Source organism: Mustela nigripes, chromosome 2 (genome assembly GCF_022355385.1).
Source record: "Mustela nigripes isolate SB6536 chromosome 2, MUSNIG.SB6536, whole genome shotgun sequence".
Lineage (NCBI taxonomy): Eukaryota > Metazoa > Chordata > Mammalia > Carnivora > Mustelidae > Mustela > Mustela nigripes.
Window position 1 is genome coordinate 21,560,817 of NC_081558.1, and position 22,066 is coordinate 21,582,882.

A 22,066-nucleotide genomic window follows, 5' to 3' on the forward strand; every position below is an offset into this window, starting at 1 on the left:
GCCTGGCTAGTTGCCAGGTTAGGATTGCCTTGTGAGACTAAGCGGAATGCCCAAAGAGGAAGTAAACAGCATTGGTTGCTAGCGAAGTTGTTCGTTTAGGTGCACAGCCTGATTCGCTCCCTCCTGTACCCTGTTCGCTGATTGGTCATGTAAGCGTATGTAAGTGTGTAGACTTGCGGAAATAGAGAGAGAAGATGCATCCGAGCCAGGGTTCTTTTCATCCTTGTGTGCCGAGGGCGATACCTGTCATTGGATTCATTAGCTGACGAAACACATAAACTATCCGTATTTGGGGTCAGCTCACATGAGTCACAGATATTTCTTTAAGGTATATGGTTCATGACCTTTTTGAGTGCCAAGGTGTAACAGCCCTTCAACCATTGAGAGTCTGATGAGAGATATTATCTCCCTATACAAAAGTAAAAATGCACATCTGACTGCTAAGTGTTGGGTATTATACCATTTGTCACAATTGCTCCCAGCAAGCTGGGATTATTAATGTCCCTATTGTCCTGTGGTTTCTTTTCTTTTCTTTTCTTTTTTTTTTTAAAGATTTTTATTTATTTATTTGACAGACAGACTGGGATCATGACCTGAGCTGAAGGCAGAGGCTTTAATCCACTGAGCCACCCAGGCGCCCCTGTCCTGTGGTTTCTGACATTAAGAAACCTACTCATCTCAGTTCATGGTAACTCCACCCTTTCAGTTCCTCAAGCCAACACACAGAAGTCACCCTTGACTCCTTTCTCTTTCTCGGACCCCACATCCCATTTATCAGGAGTCCTATTAACTCCACATTTCACCACAGGATCTAACTACTGGTCTGAACCAGCAATCATGGTTGCCTGGGTTATTGCAACAGCCTCCTAGCAGATCTCCTTGCTTCTCTTTGACCCTTTGAGTCTACTCTCAAAAACTAGTAGGCTGAGCAATCCTGCTAAGAACTAATTCAGATATCACACCTATGCTTAAAAGAATCCAATGGGGGCACGTGGGTGGTTCAGTCGGTTAAGTGTCTGCCTTCAGCTCAGGTCATGATCCCAGGGTCCTGGGATTGAGCCCCATATCGGGCTCCATGATCAGTGAGGAGTCAGCTTCTCCCTCTTGCCTCTCGGCCCACTCAGGCTCTCTCTCTAATACAAAAATAAAAATCTTTAAAATAAATGAATGAATGAATGAATGAATGAACCCAACAGTACTCTCTTTAATTCAGTAAAAGCCCAAGTGCCGACAATGGTCTCTCAGGTCCACATATATATGGCCCTCACTTCCCATCTACCTTATCGTACGGCTCACTTGTCCAGCAACAAACTGTCCACATTTGGCCAGGCCAGGCACACTTCTCTCTCAGGTCTTCATACTGTCCACTCACGCTTCCTGGAAAGCTTTTTCCCTCAATATTCACATTACTCACTCCCTCAGTTTCTTCGAGTATTAGCTCAACTGTCAGTTCTCAGTGAGGCCTATATACACTCTATTTAAACTTCTGTACTGGGATGCCTGGGTGGCTCAGTGGGTTGAAGGCTCTGCCCAGCTCAGGTCATCATCCCGGGGTCCTGGGATCGAGCCCCTCATCGGGCTCTCTGCTTGGCAGAGAGCCTGCTCCCCTTCCTCTCTCTGCCTGCCTCTCTGCCTACTTGTGGTCTCTGTCTGTCAAATGGATAAATAAAATCTTTAAAACAAAAAACAAAAAACTTCTGTACCTCCTCAGTTTGACCATGCACTCCTGATTTCCCACACACCGATCTATTTTTTTCACAGAACATATCATGACCTAATGTTCTGTACCCTTTACTTATTGCAACATTTACTGTTTGTATTCCCACTGCAACAAGGATCCATGGGATTAAGGATATTTGTTTTATTCACTAATGTATCCTCACAGCCTGGCAAATACTAGGTTTGTAATAAATGATTGCTGAATGAAGAAAAAATGGAATGAGGAAGTGAGCTTAGAGAAGTCAATCATTTACTTAAGGACATGCAGCTAGCAGAGCTGGAACTCACGCCAAGACCCACCACTCTTAACCACTATCCTCTACTGCCCAGTCGCATACCTAACTCCTTTGTTGCCATTCTACGCCACGCAACCACACTTTTATTCACTTACTTGTTCAGCAAATATTTGAGCCCCTACTATGTTTCATGCACCATGCAGGGAATACAAAGGTGAGCAAAATATGGGGCCTCTGTTCTCAGGGCATTTGCAGTCTGGTATGGAAATTCAACAGTAAAATAACCTGATATGCGCTCCGAGAGTAATGGGGAGACCTAATCCAGTCTGCAGGGACAGGATAGGCTTCCTTAAGTACTATCTCTAAGTTAAACTAAAGGAGTTCATCATGTGAGGTACGCAGGGGGATTCCTGGGTTAAAAATTCAGTAAATGGTAGGAGAAAAAAAGAAAAATTCACAGAAGGATTTAGAGAAGGAAGTGTGGCTAGAGACAAAAGCAAGGTGAATGTGTGTGAAGAGACTGGGGAAGTTACAGCATTGTCAAGGGGATGATGACAATGACTCTGACTTCATTCTAAAGAGTGATGAATTTCTACCCAAATCTCTCAGACCCAACTGCATCCTCCCTGCTTCAGTAACACCCACCTGCCCACTCGAGGGCGCACGAGGCCATGGGACTTGATGAAGACACAGTCGCCAACCTTCAGCCACATATCATTATAACGGAGCTGCTCAAAGTAGTGGCAACCTGGTTCGCCATTTGACATTTCCACAGGGACATCTTCTTTCTCCTGTGGTAAAGGAAACTGGTTAAAGATAGGCAGCTGACAATCAAGGAGCAGACAGAGGAGGTTAAGAAAGGAAAGCTGACTTTCCTTCATATTAACTTAAAAGAAAAAATAACCATAAACAGAAGTTTAGATGAAGATCAGAAACCAAAACTAGAGTACTGAAACCAAACTAAGTCTTATTAAATACTGCATTTATTTTAAATTTACACTTAAGTCTTATAAAATGTTACTTCAAGGGTAATTAATACCTGAGTGGCTCAGTGGGTTAAGCCTCTGCCTTTGGCTCAGGTCATGATCTCAGGGTCCTGGGATCCAGCCCCGCATGGGGCTCCCTGCTCGGCAGGGAGCCTGCTTCCCCCTATCTCTCTGCCTGCCTCTCTGCCTGTGATCTCTCTCTCTGTCAAATAAATAAAATCTTAAAAAAAAAAAAAAAAAAGTTACTCCAAGATGCCTTTATCCTCCTCCTCCACCCCGTTCCCATAGCCTTGCAGTGGCGGGTGGGGAGCACTGAAGAGGACACATCAGCATTCAGGAGCAGCCTCACTCACACACTGCTATGGAGGATAAGGAGTAAATACTGCGCAAGGTGTTCCTTCACTACATTTACTGAGCTCTCAATTTCTTAGCATTAACAACTGATGGTTCTAAATGAAATTTTTTAAAAAAATTTCATTGGCTGCTTTGACACTGGGCAAATTCATTTGACCTCTTAGTTCACCTGTAAAATGAAGGCAGTGCACCCATCAGATGGGGCTGTTAGGAATCTCCAATGACACATTCCATAGTTAAGTACACAGAACAATGCTTGACTTATGAAAAGCACTTGAACACCCATTCGTTATTGCTGTTTTATAGTTTTGGCAAAAAGAAAAAAAAAGAAAAGAGTCTGGGTGGCTTAGTTGGTTAAGCGTCTGACTTTGGCTGAGGTCATGATTGATCTCAAGGTCCTGGGATCGAGCTCCGTGTTGGACTCTGTGCTTAGCAGGGAGTTTGCTTCTGTCTCTGCCTCTGCCCCCCCCCCCCCCCCCCTGAGAGCCCCCTCGAATAAAAAGATAAAAAAAAAAAAAGTTCTGATCTGATGCAAAAAGTGGGCACAGCATGAGGTGTTTTAAACATATTAACTCCAAAACGTATAAAAGCTGAGGAAACTATAGAATCCCAATATTTTCTACTGCATCTCCCTGAGAATATGTGAAACTTCAAACTGAAAAAAAAAATCTCCTTCAGAAGGTCCAAGTGATTTGTTTTAATCTTTGTTATGACTTCAAATGTGATATATAAATGATCTTCTTGGAAAATAACACATATAATGGATGAGAGGAACCTGCAGGAGTGGGGACTATGAAGTAGGCCCTGAAATTAAGAAGAACTTTTTCTGGGCACCTGGGTGGCTGAGTCAGTTAAGCATCTGCCTTCAGCTCAGGTCATGGTCCTGGGGTCCTGGGATTGAGGCCCACATTGGGCTCCCTGCTCAGTGGAGAGCCTGCTTTTCCCCTCCCTCTACTCTACTTGCCTGTGCACTCTCTCTCTCTGTCAAATAATAAAATCTTGAAAAAAAAAAAAAAAACACCCCTTTTTCTTTTAGGAATGGGTTCTATTCTGAAGTTCTTCTTTTTTTTTTTAATTTTTAAAAGTAATTTCTCTGCTCTACCTGCTAAAAGTATTCTTTTAAAAGTTCTAGGAATTAAAAAAAAAAAAAAAAAGTTCCAGGAATGACTTGTTTTGGCCAGGCAGTATTAAAATAAAGATGAGACAAAAGAAAAAAACAAAAACAAAATCATGCACAGAGAGGACCCTGGAGACTTACGAATTGTAGTTAGAAATCTGTGTTAATTCCCATGTTGGCTTCCATTGGTATTTCTTATTCTTTCAAAATTAATGTCTCTATAATTCCCAACATATTGGCAAAGTATAAAAAATATCATATTCTTTCCCAAGCTTCCTTTCTTTTTTAACAAATGGATTTCTTTTCTAAGACACAAAGAAGTCAATTTTTTCCAGTTTTTATATTGACAATTTAAAAGCTTTATTTTTTGGGGCACCTGGGTGGCTCAGTGGGTTAAGCCTCTGTCTTTGGCTCAGGTCATGATCCCAGGGTCCTGGGATCAAGACCCGCATCGCATCGGGCTCTCTGCTTAGCGGGGAGCCTGCTTCCCCCCATCTCTCTCTGCCTGCCTCTCTGCCCACTTATGATCTCTGTCAAATAAATAAATTTTTTAAAAAATCTAAAAAAAAAAAAAAGGCTTTATCTTTTTTGATTATATAAAAGAAATGTATCTGTGGGCAACAATTCAAACATTAGAGCATGTAAAACTTAAAAGGCAATCTTCTGTGATCCAACCCCAGAGATAAACACCTGGTTCAGCACACAGCAGTTCTCCACATTGCTTTTACAGTCGGGTATGTAAACATACAGTTTGAGTTTTTTTGAATAATAATGGAACCAGATCCCATTCTGCCACCTGTTAGTTATGAGCATGTTCTTACCAAGTGACTTGGACAATCTTCTGTGTGCCATATATAGAGCTACCTCATTGTGCTTACTGGCTACAGAGTTGGCAAGCTATGGATGTCTGACACTTTACTCAACTCCTATTCATGGGCATTTGGGTCTGGCCAAAGGTTTTTGCTTTTACAAATAACACTGATGCTGCTCCTTGTGGAGAAGACTTCGGTGCACCTAGTACTGAGTTGGACCACATTCCCTAGTATCAAATGGACGCTGGGTCAAGGGGAATGCCACGGATGGGAGAGAAGTGTCCTGCCTCACACCCAAAGCAGGTGTTGTCAGCATTAGCAATCTTCAGAACTCTTGCCAACTGTCAGGCTTTTGAAAATTATTAGATTAACAGATTTTCTTACTTTTTTTGGGCTGTCTCCCCTCTATAAATGATCTATTTAGTCCTTTGCCTATTTTCCTAGTGTCACTTCTTCCCCAGATTTCTAAAAGCTTTTTGCATTAAAAAAATGGTTGTCGGGGCGCATGGGTGGCTCAGTGGATAAGCCTCTGCCTTCAGCTCAGGTCATGATCTCAGGGTCCTGGGATTGAGCCCCGAATCGGGCTCTCTGCTCAGTGGAGAGCCTGCTTCCCCCTCTCTCTCTGTCTGCCTCTCTGCCTACTTGTGATCTCTGTCTGTCAAATAAATAAATAAATGAAATCTTAAAAAGAAAAAAAAAAAAAAAAGGTTGTCCTGAAGACTTTCGCTCCACTTTAATGCCTCCTGGGTTTCATATCATGTATAGAAAGGACCCATTCCAACCTTACAAATAACGAATATGGGTAAATAATAATAAATCTGCCTATGTTAGCAACTGGTACTGTTTCTTCCATTTTGCTTTTGTTTTTGGTATTATTACTTTTTGGAATATGATGTGAATGAGAGTTCAGATGGTTTCTTTTCTTTTTTTCTTTTTCAAATGGCTACCAGTTTTCCCATTATCATTTAATTCCATCCTTTCCTGCTGATTTAAAATACTACCTTTATATACGGGATTTTAACTGTGAAAAGCCTATTCCTTCCACAGACTGGAATACCTCAATTTTTTATAAATAACAAAATATACAGGGTCTCCTGGTTAACAACAAACAGTAAGTAAATGGTTAGCAATGTACAAGCAATTCTTGATCTTGGGGTCATGAGTTCAAGCCTCATGTTTGGATACAGAGATTAGCTAAACAAATAAAACTTTGATATATGGGCACCTGGGTGGCTCAGTGGGTTAAGCCTCTGCCTTTGGCTCCGGTCATGATCTTATTTAGGGTCCTGGGATCGAGCCCCGCATCAGGATCTCTGCTCAGCCGAGAGAAGGCAAGGAGCCTGCTTCCCCCCCACACCTGCCTGCCTCTCTGCCTACTTGTAATATCTCTCTGTCAAATAAATAAATAAAATCTTTTAAAAAACAAAAAAAATATGTTTTGCTCTCTCTCTATATAATATATATAAATATATATATATATAATATATATATAATATATATAATATAAATAACATCTGGCAAGGCAAAGCACTTTGATTACTATTTTCCTCCTTCTTTTCCTGGTGACTGCTGCGTTTATTCTTACATGAGAAAGCCAGAATAATTCTGTCAAATTCTTTTTTTTTTCTTCCAAGATTTTATTTATTTGAGAGAGAGAGAGAGCAAGCGAGTGTCCATGAGTGGTGGGAAGGCGCAGGAAGAGAGGGAGAAGCAGACTCCCTGCTGAGCAGGGAGGCCAACACTCGATCCCAGGACCCTGACATCATGACCTGAGCTGAAGTCAGACACTTAACCAACTGAGCCACCCAGACACCCCATTTTGTCAAGTTCTGAAAAAAATTTATCCAAATCTTTATGTCCGTGAGTAGACGGTTTCTCTTCCCATAGGTTCCAAATACTCCTTTCAAGGTTCTTTCTTTCTTTTTTTTTTTTTTTAAAGATTTTATTTATTTATTTGACAGAGAGAGATCACAAGTAGGCAGAGAGAGAGAGAGAGAGGAGGAAGCAGGCTCCCTGCTGAGCAGAGAGCCCGATGCGGGACTCGATCCCAGGACCCTGAGATCATGACCTGAGCCGAAGGCAGCAGCTTAACCCACTGAGCCACCCAGGCGCCCAAGGTTATTTCTTAATGTATTTTGTTAAGGTGAATCAGATATTTTCTTCTACATGATTTTCCTAACAGTTGCTAAAGTATATTCAACATTTTCACCTTTCTTTCAAAACTCTTGTGGATTATTGTTTTGTTTATGTAACAAAGCTATTGACTTGTATATGGATTTTGAAATCTCTATTTGTTGAATTGTTTTTCAAAACTTTAGTTAATTGCTCCCCCATGATCTGCAAAAAGATTTTGCCACTTAACTGTCAATATTTTTACTATTTTTGTTTGTCTTCATTGGCTACTTTCAGAAAAATATAGATAATAGTAGAGCAAAGCAGGCTTAAGTCATGAGAAATAAACATAACTTTAAAAAATCGCTTTGAGGGTGCGCCTGGGTGGCTCAGTGGGTTAAGCCGCTGCCTTCGGCTCAGGCTATGATCTCAAGGTCCTGGGATCGAGTCCCACATCGGGCTCTCTGCTCAGTGGGGAGCCTGCTTCCCTCTCTCTCTCTGCCTGCCTCTCTGTCTACTTGTGATTTCTCTCTGTCAAATAAATAAATAAAATCTTTAGAAAAAAAAAAATTGCTTTGAGGAAATATCCTTCTAAAACTTAAATGAAGACAGTTACTATACTTCATCAAATAATCTTTCCTTTGATATAATAATATAATGAAGTATATTACTAAATTTTCCTAATTTTGACCAACTCCTGCATTTCTAGAATGAACTCCCACCTACTAGGTCATATTGTTCTTAAATAACTAACTTGGTTTCACTTATAAATAAAAATACACTTTCTCCAAGTATTTTCTGCATCAACATTCATCTGTTAGTCTCAATTGCAGTTTTTCTGTTTTAATTTTTTCAGGCTTTGGAATTAAGGTTATTCTGGTTTTGTAAAATAAACTGGGAAGTCTTCTTTGTTCTCCATGCTTTAAAATAATTTAAACAGTACTATAACTATAGGTCTCTTAAGGGTTAAAAGAATTCACCCATGGAAGTATCTGACCTGAGTATTCTGATTAGCTCTCAGAACATTTTTGAAAAATTTCTTCTTGTTGTCCACTTACAGGTTACCCCTCTTCTTGATTCTTTAGTAATTCATTTTATTTATTTATTTATTTATTTATTTATTTTTATTTTTTTCAAAGATTTTATTTATTTATCAGAGAGAGAGAGAGGGGGAGAGAGCAAGCACAGGCAGACAGAATGGCAGGCAGAGGCAGAGGGAGAAACAGGCTCCCTGCCGAGCAAGGAGCCCGATGTGGGACTCGATCCCAGGACGCTGAGATCATGACCTGAGCCGAAGGCAGCTGCTTAACCAACTGAGCTACCCAGGCGTCCCGATTCTTTAGTAATTTAGAGTGTCTTAGAAAATTATTCATTTCATTCGGGCTTTCAAATTTATTAACAGAAATGTGTAAGTCTTTAAATTTCTTCTACATTTGTATGTCTGAGCTTAACTGCCTTCTTTTTTTTTTTTTAATTTTTTATTTTTTATAAACATATATTTTTATCCCCAGCCTTCTTTTTTTATTAGGATAGTTGATAGTATATCTCACTGGACTTATCAAAGGATTAGCACTTGGATTTAGTTTTAAATTCTATTTTTCAATTTTACTGTTGTTTTCTAAGCATTAATTTCTGTCCTATAGCTCCCTTCTGTTTGGCTAAGGTTTTATGTTGTTACTCTTTTTCATTCTGCATTTGAATACTTTATTCATTTATTTTCTGGAATAAATATTTTGAAATGCAAAATCCTTTTCTGTGTGGCTTTTAACTACATACCTTTTCCAAGTTAAAATTGTCTTCAGTTCGACTGTCCTCTGAGTTGTCTGTGTTCTTCTCGTCATCCCCTTTATCTGCATTTGCAAATACAGACGCCACTCGGACCACAGGCAAGGGCACATCCCGAGGGACAAACCTCACTGAACTGATGGGCATGGTCCACAGTTTAATTTTCTTAAAAGATTTGGTTTTGGCAGAATACCGTGATTCGCAGACAAAAACATCCTCATCTCGAAAGTTTTCTGGGCACAATTTGAAGTATTCCTGGGAGACATAAGGATAAGATTATTAGTTAGGTGAATGTTCTGGAAACAAGTCAACCAAAAAAACCAAAACCACACATCAATCAAGCCAACACTAACCTGTTAAGACTTTCTGACAGTTAACAACAAACAGTAAGTAAATGGTTAGCAATGTACAAGCCTCTCCCTGCTACAGAAGAGCCTTATTAAATACATACCCTTTAGCTTACCAACTACCTTTTTGAAAATATATTAGCATTTCACACTGCTATAATGTTCCTAAAAGCTTTGGGCAGGGCTCAATGTGCCTGTATCAGATAGATACACAAAAGGTATACTTTATTACCTAAAAAGCACACTGACAATTTTTAATGATCTTTCAGAAAACGTCATCCTCAAAAATTAGCCTGGCAGTATAAAAAAATTTAAGCGAACTGCATTTAGCTATATATTGTAGGCAAGCAAATGGTGGTATTTCATCATCATGATCAGATTAATTTCCTCCTAAATCTTTACACAATGGCATATAGACACAGCTTTAAAAAATTTCAAATTTTAAAGGGTCTGATTTATAAATACAACTTTTTTTGCGTTTGTAAATTTTATTTTCATGGAATGATTTGTACTTTGGAGACTAAGGAGTTTCTTACCTTGACAAACATGACCACACATTTTCCTAGAATTTTACTAACGGGAACTTTATTATAATAGTCACTCTTAAAAACTTCTTTTTCTAGAAATTTCCGTGTAGCCAGATGGAATGTTTCATTTGGCCGATAAAACCAACAGCCATACAACCATTTTTCACCTCAAAACAAAAAGGGAGACAGAGAGGAAATTACCATTAATAGAAATCACACATTCTTGCAAAATGAGCAAAATCTCCATCCATTCTGCCATGGCCTGAACAATGTGCTTTTTAGGCCACAGTGTCTTAAAATCGTTATCTTGGAAGAAATGATATTCTCAAGTAATGAAGCATAACGAGGCCTAAAAAAATGCTACGTTCCCCCTCATACTAAAGCTAAAGGATGTATAATATATAGGATGAAGAAGGCGGTGAGACCTGCCCTAGTCTGCTGTGGCCAGGACACACTCCAGACCGCACTTTGGTAAGGACAGAGCATCCAAAGCATAGAAGCGATACAGTGAGCACTCAGGAGAAGGAAGACAAAGGTATCTCACGAGGAGCAGCTGAGGGAACTGGACTGCCTCAGATCACGTTTCTGTCTGCTTCTGGCTTCATTAACTCCTATTTGTTCTCCATATTTTACATGAAAGGTAGCTGTTCTAGGACGCCTTTTTGAAATCAAATTCTAGGCCAAGACACATGTCACACTATAATAATTTCTTTTTTATTTGTGATTTGTACCAAAGCGGTTCTGCAAGGGGTAAAACACGAGCCTTTAGTTCTTGTGAGGCTCTGCCATCCTCCAGTCTGGCTTACTGTGTGTTTTTAAGAAACAGCAGCAGTTGAGTGAATGAATCTCAACCTCACTTCAGGAAGGGGCATTTCCTTTGACTCAACTGTGCCACTCAGGAGAGTGTGAGATCCGACGTTTTTCACATAGCTGGTGCTTACTTCTACTTACCGATACAATGTAGAACGACTACTGTTGCAAGGCATAACTGTCTGAGTTACAATTTTCTTCCCTGAGGACCAAGGAGGAATAAAACAGTCCCAGCTTACCAATCTGCCCTTTGATTTAAAACAAACTTACCAGCAGAATCTTCCCAAAGCCTCTCAATGCAGACGATGTGTGGCTGCAGGCTGGCCTCTGCGGGCTCCACGTAGACGTAGTCTCCAACATGGTACATGCTATTCTTAAAGCTGCAGTCCTGGCTGTACGTGCGGTGTAAGCCGGAGAGGCCTGCAGCGCCCGAGGAGTCTTCACTCTTTTCAGCTTCTTCGGTGAAAAAGATAAAAATGTTCCCATTAATGGGATGTGGGGATCAGATGTGGGATTCAAACAACATGTACTAATATGTTTCATGCTTTCCTAGACCTTCAAGGGCAGGATTCAGGACAAACGGCATGATATCCATACTCCCAAGAGCCTTTACACAAACTTGCCTTTTTGAGTTACAACCAACTGTCATTAATTTAAGTAAATGCAAAATAAACAAAGGACTTACAGAATTAAAATAACCATGTTAATAATATATGCTCAGTGTGTCATTCTGGATGATAAAGAAAGGTATAAAGAAGAAAACAGCTGACCTGTCAATCATGCAGTCCTGGAAATAATGTCATATATACTTCCCTTCTATCAATGCTTCTGAAAAATTGTCCCCCAATAGTTATTATGTGGGTATGTCAAAATGGAATCTTAGAATTGAAAAAAAAATATGGAATATGTGTAGCATACAATATAATGTAAACTATGTATGTCTACACTGAATATACACTGAACAGGGGCACCTGCTTGGCTTAGTCAGAAGAACATGTGACTCTTGATCCTGGGGTCATGAGTTCAAGGCACATTTTGGGGACAGAGATTACTTAAAATAAATAAGTAATAATAGTAATAATAATAATGATAAAAAGATATACTGAGCAGTTCCCAAGATTAATGCTCTTCAATAAGACTTATTTTTGCTAAATAATATTTTTTGATGGCTGCTATGCAAGCCATCATTTGCAAATACCGTAGGGTTTTTGTTTTTGTTTTTTTAGATTTTATTTTTGAGTAATCTCCACAGTCAACATGGGACTTGAATTCACAACCCCAAGATCAAGAGTGGCACGCTCCATTGACTGAGCCAACCAGGAGACACCCCAGTGTTTTGTGCTTTTGAGGATAAAGCTTTGCTCACATCTTTATTTCCTTATGATAACTTCCTATAAATGCAACAGCTGGAAATAAGCATTTTATTTATTTTTTTTTTTTTAAGATTTTTATTTATTTGTCAGAGACGGGGAGAGAGTGAGCGAGGACAGGCAGACAGAGAGGCAGACAGAGGCAGAGGGAGAAGCAGGCTCCTGCCGAGCAAGGAGCCCGATGTGGGACTCGATCCCAGGACCCCGGGATCATGACCTGAGCCGAAGGCAGCTGCTTAACCAACTGAGCCACCCAGGCGTCCCTGGAAATAAGCATTTTAAATGCTTTTTAAAAAAGATGTATTTACTTGACTGAGAGAGAGAGAGAAAGAGACAGTGAGAGAGAGAGAGAGCACCAAGCAAGGGGGAGAAGAGAGAGAGGATGCAGCAGGCTCCCAGCTGAGCAGGGAACCTGACAAGGACTCAATCCTGGGACCCCTGGATCATGACCTGAGCTAAAGGCAGATGCTTAACTGACTGAGCCACTAGGTGCCCCTTAAACATTTTTTAAAATGCATATTCAAACCAACCCCAAAAGTCTATACCAATTTTAGTGCCTCACTGTCTGGCCACAAGCGTTTGTTTCTCCATTCTTGCCCCAACACTCCTATTATAATTTTTAAAAAATTATTTTATTTGAGAGAGGGAGCACAAGTTGGGGGAGGGGCAGAGGGAGAGGGAGAAACAGATGCCCTGCTGAGCAGGGAGCCTGATGTGGGGCTCAATCCAAGATCCCAGGATCATGACCTAAGACAAAGACAGACATTTAACTGACTGAGCCACCTAGGTGGCCCCACATCATTTCTAAAAAATTTTGCCAATTTTGGTGGAAAATGTTATCTAGTATTTGATTAGTCAAATGAATCCCTGTAAGATACACAAGAGGTTCACAAGGTTCTTCAGATTATATACCAGCACGAACATGGTGAACTGAAAAAGGTACAGAGACAGTACAAAATGAAAGAGTGCTAGTTAAACCCCCAAAATTCTACAGAAAAGAAACAGGCTGATTAAAAGTGCTCACCTGCAAACTTATGCTACCTTTCATGAAAAAAGATGATGCAGAGGGCAGAGTGCTGAGCCACAGAGGAATATTTCTAATGACTCTGCCCAGCTGGATTTCAAGATTGCTTGGAACTAATGACTCCTTCCATTTCTCCCTTTCTGAATGAGAATGTCTCTCATTATCCCATGCATGTGCCGTCACTATGTTATAGGAGCAAAGAACTTTTTAGTTTCATAGGTCCACAGATGGAGAGGAATTGTGTCCCAGGAGAGATCATACCCATATACATACATTTAAATGATTTAGATAATAAGATTTGGGACCTTTGAGCACATAAAGCTGATAATATTTACATGAGATTCTGATACCTGGTAGAGGGGTGTTACCGCAACAAACACCTAAAAAATAGGGAAGTGACTTTGGAATTGGACAAAAACAGAGACCAGAAGAATTCTGAGAAGAGAAAAAGCCCTCTGCTGCCTTAAATAGACTGGCAGAGAAATGGACCTTAAGGACTTGGCAGTAGAAGGCACAGCTGGAAATGAAGAAAATGTTGCTGGAAAGGAGATCCTTGTTACATACTGGCAGAAAGCCTGGCAGAACTGTGCCCTGCAATCACTTGGATTCTGAGCCTCTTGGGCTGATCTCTTTGTTATCTTTCTCCTTCTTTGTTGTTCCATTGCCTCTGAGCATTCTTCTTCATCTGCTAATCCTTCTCTAAATGTTTCCTTTCTGCCATCATTAAAAACATTTTAAAACTGAATCACTTTGACCTATAACAATGTGTTAACTTGTTATATCACCAGTTACTTTGACACATTTATATTTAGCAAAATGCTAAAACAAAACGCTGACTATAAGTTCTCTATGTACAATTTTCTCCCCATTGCCAGACCCATCCCTCAAAAGAAAAATCTGACCGTAAGCGTGACTGCCGGCATGCCAGAGCTAACAAGTTTAAAGGGCAAGGGGTCTCACGACTTAGAATACATCCTCTCAGAACTGCACCTCTAGCCTTTCAGACAGCTGCTGTTTCTCGATCTGGACACTTTAGTGCAATCACCGAAAGGGTTGGGGAAGGGAACAGAGGTTCATCTCCTTTAAATGTAGACTTTCAGCTGTTTTCACACCTCCATCTGCGGGCATAGCTGGTGCAGACGGCTTTTACCTGCAGGCCTACTACTCTTCTTCATCAGATGCTGGCAGGGAAGGCAGTGTCGGCAACTTGCCCGAACTCTCATTGCCGCTATTTCCTTCTCCGTTGCTTTCCTTCTCTCTCTCTCTCTTCATTTTTTTTTTTTTTTTTTTTTTTTTGAGGAGGGGAATGGTTTACATTTATGTCTTTTGTTTTGCTTTAAAATCCCCTTTCCATCATTTTAGAGGTGTTTTGGGATGTACTAGCAGTAGGCATCTGTACAGTGCAGAAAGTGAAAGGCCTCCATGTTCTCTTACCTTTGCTTACTTCCCCTTGTATGAGTGGTTAGTTCTGACATTTAATATAAAAACAGGGTGTGTGAGATCTTCTAGTTTCCCTTAATTTCCATCATTATTAAGACACCTCCTCTTATGGCTTAAAGACATAGAGGGCTGACTGACATATACAACCACTATCCTACTTCCTGGTGGTTTGCTGTCTTTTTAATATTCATTGAGTCACCTGACACAGGGTGATCTAAAGACTACGGTCCTCTCGTGGTTACAATAAGCCTCCCGGTCCCCCTTCCTCATCAGTTCTTTTAGTGCTGACTTCACATTGTATGGCAAAGCACCACTTCTTACCTACTTCCAGTCCCACCACTGGAAAATATAGTCCCTGAGTTGATGTTTAAAAAACAGTGTTGGGGCACCTAGGTGGCTTAGTGGGTTAAAGCCTCTGCCTTCAGCTCAGGTCATGATCCCAGGGTCCTGGAATCGAGCCCTATGTCGGGCTCTCTGCTCAGCAGAGAGCCTGCTTCCTTCCTCTCTCACTCTCTCTACCTGCCTCTCTTGCCTACTTGTGATCTCTGTCAAATAAATAAATAAAATTTAAAAAAAAAAAAAAAGCCTAGTGTTAACAGGGCTGCTCTTGGCAGCCTTAGAAAGCAGCTCTGTGCAGCAGGGCTCCCCTTACTCCTGTCAGCAAAGGCCTGCAGGCTCCTGAGACAGGCACAGCAATGGGAAAGGAATGAACATTTCCTACTGTGTTTTTTCTTTATGGGGCTCTGTTTTTGTATCACAAGCCTTTTTCACAGATTAAGTCGCTGGAAATATTTCCTTGTAACAAAGGATCAGTCAAGGGCAGTGACCAACAGTTTATAAAATGTGAGTACCAGGGCACCTGGTGGCTCAGTGGGTTAAGCTGCTGCCTTCAGCTCAGGTCATGATCTCAGGGTCCTGGGATCGAGCCCCACATCGGGCTCTCTGCTCAGCGGGGAGCCTGCTTCCCCCTCTCTCTTTGTCTGCCTCTCTGCCTACTTGTGATCTGTCAAATAAATAAATTAAAAAAAAAAATGTCAGTACCAAGGCTGCCTAGTGGGTTCACATATCATTGCTAATCCACCAAGAAGCAAGACAGCAAGTACTGTCATAAACTCCTGCTCCTCCGCTAGAGTTAAAGCCTTAGAGCAGCGATTCCCACAACTGAGTGTACATCAGAACCACCTACATGACTTGCTAAAACATAAAATACAAGAGTATTTTCATTTCTTTTTTTAAAGTAGGCTCCACGCCCAGCACGGAGCCCAAAGTGGGGCCTAAAAGCTCACAACCCTGAAATCAAGACCTGAGCTGAGATCAAGACTTGAACTGAGATCAAAAGCCTGAGAATTTGCATTCCTTATCAGTTCTCAAGTGATGCTGATGCTGTTTGCCTAGAGGCCACATTTTCAGAACAGCCTTACAGTAATTTAAGAAGCAGCTGTTACTAATTTTGCATTGCCAAGAAGTGTCAATAAAACTTAAAAAAAAGTCTAAGTATACAAAATTTTGTCAGTAGAAACAACATGGATTGTTCCCAAATGTCACACCCATTATGACATTGGCATTTTCTGTTTCCTCTTTCATTGATTTCCATCCTGATTTTTATTATTTCCTCTACTTACTTCAGGTTTGATTGGCTTTTTTTCCCTAACTTCTTGAGGTGGAAACATACCTATTTTAGATCTTTACTCCTTTCAACATATGTATTTAAAGTTATAAATTTCTTCCTATGAACTGCTTTAGATATATACCATAAATTTTAACATATTGTTTTCATTAATTTAATACATTTAATTAATAATTAAATACATTTCATACATTGCATTCCATTCAAGATTTTTCTAATTGTTCTTGTAACATCTTTGATCCATGGGTTAGAGGTGAACCACTTCATTTCCAAATATCTGGGGATTCTCCAGATTTCTTTCTGTTGCTAATTTCTAGTCTAAATCCCATTGTGTTCAGAGAGCAAACTTTCGTATTTCAATCCTTTTAAATCTTCTGAAACTTGATGCATGACCTAGCGTATGGTCCAAGATAATGTTGCCTGTGTGTTTGACAAGAATGTGTATTCTACAGTCCCTGGGTGCAGTGTTTCACACGTCAACCATCAAGCCGGTTGACAGTCCATGTCTTATCTTGCTGTAAAAAACCCACCATAGCCAGGGTAGCTTAAACAACATTCATTTCTTAGCTCTGGAGGGCAGAAAATCCAAAATCAAGGTGCCAGCACATCTGGTGTCTGGTGACAGCTCACTTTCTGGTTCACAAATAGTCATCAACTTGTTCTTCATCCCCTTATAACAGTAACAGTCCTCTCGTGGTGGCTCGACCCCTACAACCACACCCAAACCTAATTACCTCCTAAAGGCCCTACCTCCAATTACCATCAAATTGGAGAGGAGGCTACAACACATCAGTTTTGGGGGAATGTAAACTTCCAGTCCACAGCAATGCTATTTCAAGTCTTTTGTATTTTTGAAGTTGGTCTATCAACTAGTGAGAAAAGATACTGATTTTTAGTCTAGTTGGTCCATCAATTGCTTAGGAAGGAGTATTGAGACTATAATTATTAAACTATTTCTCTTTTCAATTCTATCAGTTTTTACTTCATGTATTTTGAGGCTCCACTATTAGATGTATATACATTTATAAATACTACATGTTCCAATGTCCTGACCCTTTTAACATTATGAGGTATCCCTCTGTCTCCAGTCATAGTTCTTCTCTTAAAAGTCCATTTGGTATTGATGGTGCCACTCCAACTCAATAGTACATCATTCCCCCTTCTTTTCCTTTCAGCTTATTTTTGCCTTCGGCTCTGAAACAAGTCCTTTGCAGATCAGCATAGAGTTAGGTATTTTAAAATTCAGTCTGCAATTTGATCCAAGTGTTTAGTCTACTCATAATATGTAACTTACTTTTTTTTAAAAAAGGATTTTATTTATTTGTTTGACAGAAAGAACAAGGGAGTACAAGCAGGGAGAGCTGCAGAGGGAGAAAGAGAAGCAGGTTCCCCATTGAGCAGGGACCCTGATGTGGGGGCTGGATCCCAGGATCCCGGGATCATGATCTGAGCTGAAGGCCACTGCTTAGCGACTGAGCGACCCAGGCGCCTCTGTAAGTTACTTATTGATATGACTGAATTCATGTCTGCCCTTTGTTATTTGTTTTTTACATGTCTTATGTTTTTTGTTTCTCTTTTCCTTCTTTAGGAAGTATTTGTGCCAAGCAAGTATTTCTGCTGTAGCACTTCTCTAATTCCTCCGTTGGGTTTTTATTGCTATTTGTTTTTAGTGGCATTACAATACGCATCTGTAACTTACCACCATCTACTTCAGGTTGATCCTAACTTGATTTTGCTAACTAGTGCGGCTTTGCTCCAAAATAGCTCCATTCCTTTGTGCTACTATTGTCATATATAATACTTCTATAAATAATGTAAACCTAACAATGAGGTTGTACCTTTTTCTTTAAACAATCCTAATGTTTTTGGAAGAAACAGAGAAGAAAAGTGAAAAAACATAGGCAGACTTTTATATTTACCAAATTTACTATTTCCACTACTCTTCAGTCCTTCCTGTGGATTTGAGCCAACCATCTGGTGCTGTTTTCTTTTGGCCTGAAGCTCTTCCTTTGGTATTTCTTACAGGGAAGATCTGCCAGCAGTGAATTCTGTTTTTGTTTATCTAGGAATGCCTCATTTCAGCTTCATTTTTTAAAGGATAGTTTCACTGGTTATAATGGTTTATTCAGTTCTTGTCCTTTTTAGCACTTTTGAGTATCATGTCCCGCTTTCTGACCTCCATTATTTCTTCAGAGCTATTACCATACTATTATTCTCAAGATTTTTCTTTCAGCAGATGTAACTAGAGGTGGTTCTCCTTGTGTCTACTTAGTGTTTTTATTTAGAGTCATGGGCTACTGTTTTCCAACAACTTTCAAGTTTACAGCCATTCCAAGTATTTTTCCCCTTTCTTTCTCTTCTGTCCTCTGAAACTCTCAACATAAGTATTCTAAGACACATGGAATGAAGGTTTGCACCGAAGTCTGCTTGGCCAAGGGTCAGCCAATGATTTAGGTGAAGACTGTCCTCAAACACCTCAAATTCAGAAGGACTCACCTTCTGCTAACTGATGTGCATGTGGCTTGGGGGACACATTCAAAGTTGTAATTAATTTTCAAGTAAGCAAAAATGTATTTTGCTTTTCGTTAGGTTCTTCCATCTTGCTTGCATGGGCACAGTTTTCCAGTCAGCAAAGAATATGTGAGAGCTGTGTCAGACCTTCTGTGGCTACTTTCCAGGATATCCCTCAACCTCAGCTGTAATCTTGACTAGCAAAGCTGCAGGTTTACCCCATTCACCTCTGTACTGATCACTTTTAGCTGGCAAAGACACCCCTCAACCACATACACTATCGTCATCCTAAATGAGTACATCCCCTCTGGTGGCAAAGTGGCTGGGTTCTGTGCAGCTAGCTTTATGGTGGTAAATTTTCTTGCCAATCAGGTTCCCTTCTCTTCTTTGCATATGTCATTGTGCATGAGAATTTGCTTTAAATCAATTTTATTTTGTTTTCTTACCTACAGAAAGAAAAGCCCTAAGCAAATGTGATGCTAAAGACTAACATAACTCTTCGAAAATCACAATCCTAGGTATGTACGTGAACTCTATAAGAAATACACCTGAAATTAATGTAACATTGTGTGTCAATAATGCTCAAAAAAGGTAGCTAGCTGTCTCATGAAAAGAATGAATAATGATAAAAGCCTTGTAAGAAATGATCAAATTTCTTCTTTCCTCAGTAAAATAATGATTTTAATTATTTTGAGTAAAAAACCCATTTTACCAAGTTTAATAGAAATCTTTTTTTTTTTTTTTTTTTGTAAAGAGAGGGAGAGCAAGCAGGGGGAGGGGCAGAGGAAGAGGGAGAATCTCAAGCGATTCCTCACTAAATCTGAACTAGGGCTCGATTCCACAACCCTGAGATCATGACCTGAGCTGAGGTCAAAAGTCATATGCTTAACCAATGGAGCCATCCAGGCACCCCTAAATCATTTCTCTTAAAGGGAAGCTGTTTGCTGGATTTTAAGAAGTTCACTTTAGGGTGCATGGGCGGCTCATTCAGTTGAGCATCTGCCTTCAGCTCAGGTCATGATCTCAGGGTCCTGGGACTGAGTCCCACATTGGGCTCTCTGCCCAGCTGGAAGCCTGTTTCTCCCTCTGCCTGCCACTCCCCCGCTTGTACCTGCTCACTCTGTCAAATAAATAAATAAAATCTTAAAAAACAACAACAACAACAAAAAACATTAGTTAACTTAGTAGTTTTCAAACATAACGACTAGTACTCCACATCATTCCTCTTATCCATTTAAGGATTCAGCAGCTTGGTTCCTGATACATCTCTTCATGACCTTGTAACATTTTCTGAATCATGTATATAGGTAATAAAACCAAATGGTTTTTTCTTTTCCAAAGAAATGTGTTTTGTTTTTTTTTTAAATCATGTTATTTTCTCCCTGATGACCTCATTTAGGCAGTAACAGCACGGGAGCTATTTAAAGATTTACAGCAGTTGAGGAAGCCTTAGGCCACTGCTGAGGGCAGCACTGCTTAAAAAGCTACTGAGTGCACTTGGGAGCAGGGGGGTTTTACTCTGGTCCATGTCTGGTAAACTTTACTTACAAAAGAACACCAGAAATGACTTACACAAAATTCCCTGCATCCTTCTTATTTCTTTTGCAAGCCCATTTGAAGGCAAAATAGAAAATAATATAAAGTGTACATGTGTGTATATACATGCTTTGAGTGGAGGACACTGATTATACTGTGTCCATTTAGGTGGGGAAATCGAATTCAGGAAATATTTTTTGAGCTTCTTTTCCTCGAGGTCATTTATACTCTAGATTTGAAAAGTGAAAAGAGATGTTCTTTGTTAAGAAATAGTTTTGCCCCATGTTGGATCAAACCACACAGGCCTGTTAGACACAGATGGACCACAAGGAGAAAGTTCTATGTGTGTCTCGGCCACACATATGCGGGTACATGGGCTTGGGCAATGCAGGTGCGGCCGTGGATGAGGTAGGCCCTCTCTCTAGTATAGTGGCTTCCAGAAATTAAGGACACATCTTTGAGTATCTTCAAATGCCAAGCGGCAATCTGAATCTGGTACTGGCTCCTCTTCAGAGGAGCACCGCCGGAAAACTATAAGGAAAAATACCTATAATGAAAGACATACCTCTATGAAAATGGCTTCAAAATATGAAAAAAAATCTAACAACACATCTTCCAAGAAATCCAGTAACAGTCCAACTCTACTTTGTAAACAAGTAAGCAAGCAGGCAAATAAACCAGCATGTGAAAGAAAACTGGTTAATGTAGGAAGTGTTCCACAAACATTAAGCCCTTAAAGTCTGTATAAACCATCCTAGGCAAGTTCATTGGTGTTGTTAAATCTGCTGCATTCTATTTCACTAAAATGTGACATTCTACTATTTTCGGGTGTCACTACTTTTGGTCCACCAAAGTGGTCCAGGATCCAGACGCTGGTTAAACTCACCTTAGCAAATAACCAATTATGGCTGGAAGGCCAGGTTTTCATCTCAGGGTACTGGATGAACAGTGAATGTCTGGCGAAGTTCATTTCCATCTCATTCACATTAGTAACAGCTCCTGACAGTATTATGTGAGTAGAGAGGAGACTTTGGGGGATCAAATACATGTTTCCTGCAGAAGTTAGTCTATACCAAAGACATGGTTGTTGTAGCATATGGATTCTCCTGCCAGCTGCAGTGGGCTCAGGCAGAAGTAGGGCACGCTGCTGCCCACGCCCAGGGGCCCAATGCTGAGCGAGAAGACATCAACTAAAGCCTAGCCATGCACTGCCTCCCCCGTGGAGAGCGCGGCCAGTATGCCCCAGTCACAGATGTATGTCAACGAAGTGAGCCTAGTGCTCTGCGTCCTGTGGGGCAGTGGTGTGGCGGTGTCCCAGTCCCAGTAGTCCTGGCTGCCCCAGCCCCATGCTGGTGCCACCGGCAGCACCACTGGCTGCAGGGCCAGCAGGCTGGCCGTGACAGTGACTCTAGCAAGTCCAGAAATGATCAAATTTCTAATAAAAGCTCCCACTGTCAAAATATTTCTAAATTCTAGCAAGTAACTCAAAGTAACATTTTGGGGCTGATACAATGAAAATAAATATTTCCTCCTAGTATTGTGGTTCAACCAAAGTATCATCTCCTCTGGCTCAAGTCTGCAGGAAGAAAGCCGTCCTGCCACATGACAGGGCAGAATCTTGATGCACTCACTGCTGAGAATGCTCCCCAGCTCCAAGCAGGCCCCCAGGCTTCTTCTGCCAATAGTATTTTGACCTGGTGAGCTCCACTCCTGTGAGCTAACTGACCGTTCCTGAAATACTAGGGCCCACAGC

General features: G+C 40.6%; 1 protein-coding gene and 1 pseudogene across 26 annotated transcripts in view; both read right to left on the bottom strand.

The window, feature by feature from the left end:
* Positions 1-22,066, bottom strand: part of PBRM1 (polybromo 1) — a 129,215-nt gene that overhangs the window by 38,117 nt on the left and 69,032 nt on the right. For 18 of the 26 annotated variants that reach the window (XM_059389901.1, XM_059389899.1, XM_059389898.1 and 15 more), the window contains 4 exons: positions 11,076-11,261; positions 10,005-10,162; positions 9,113-9,376; positions 2,601-2,746 (listed from right to left, as the gene is read on the bottom strand). In XM_059389901.1, coding sequence (XP_059245884.1) covers positions 2,601-2,746; positions 9,113-9,376; positions 10,005-10,162; positions 11,076-11,261 — 754 coding nt within the window. The remainder of the gene's footprint in view (positions 1-2,600; positions 2,747-9,112; positions 9,377-10,004; positions 10,163-11,075; positions 11,262-22,066) is intronic. The other 8 variants (XM_059389913.1, XM_059389904.1, XM_059389910.1 and 5 more) reach the window with 1 other exon arrangement.
* On the bottom strand, positions 21,068-21,873 carry LOC132012510 (protein CREG1-like; annotated as a pseudogene).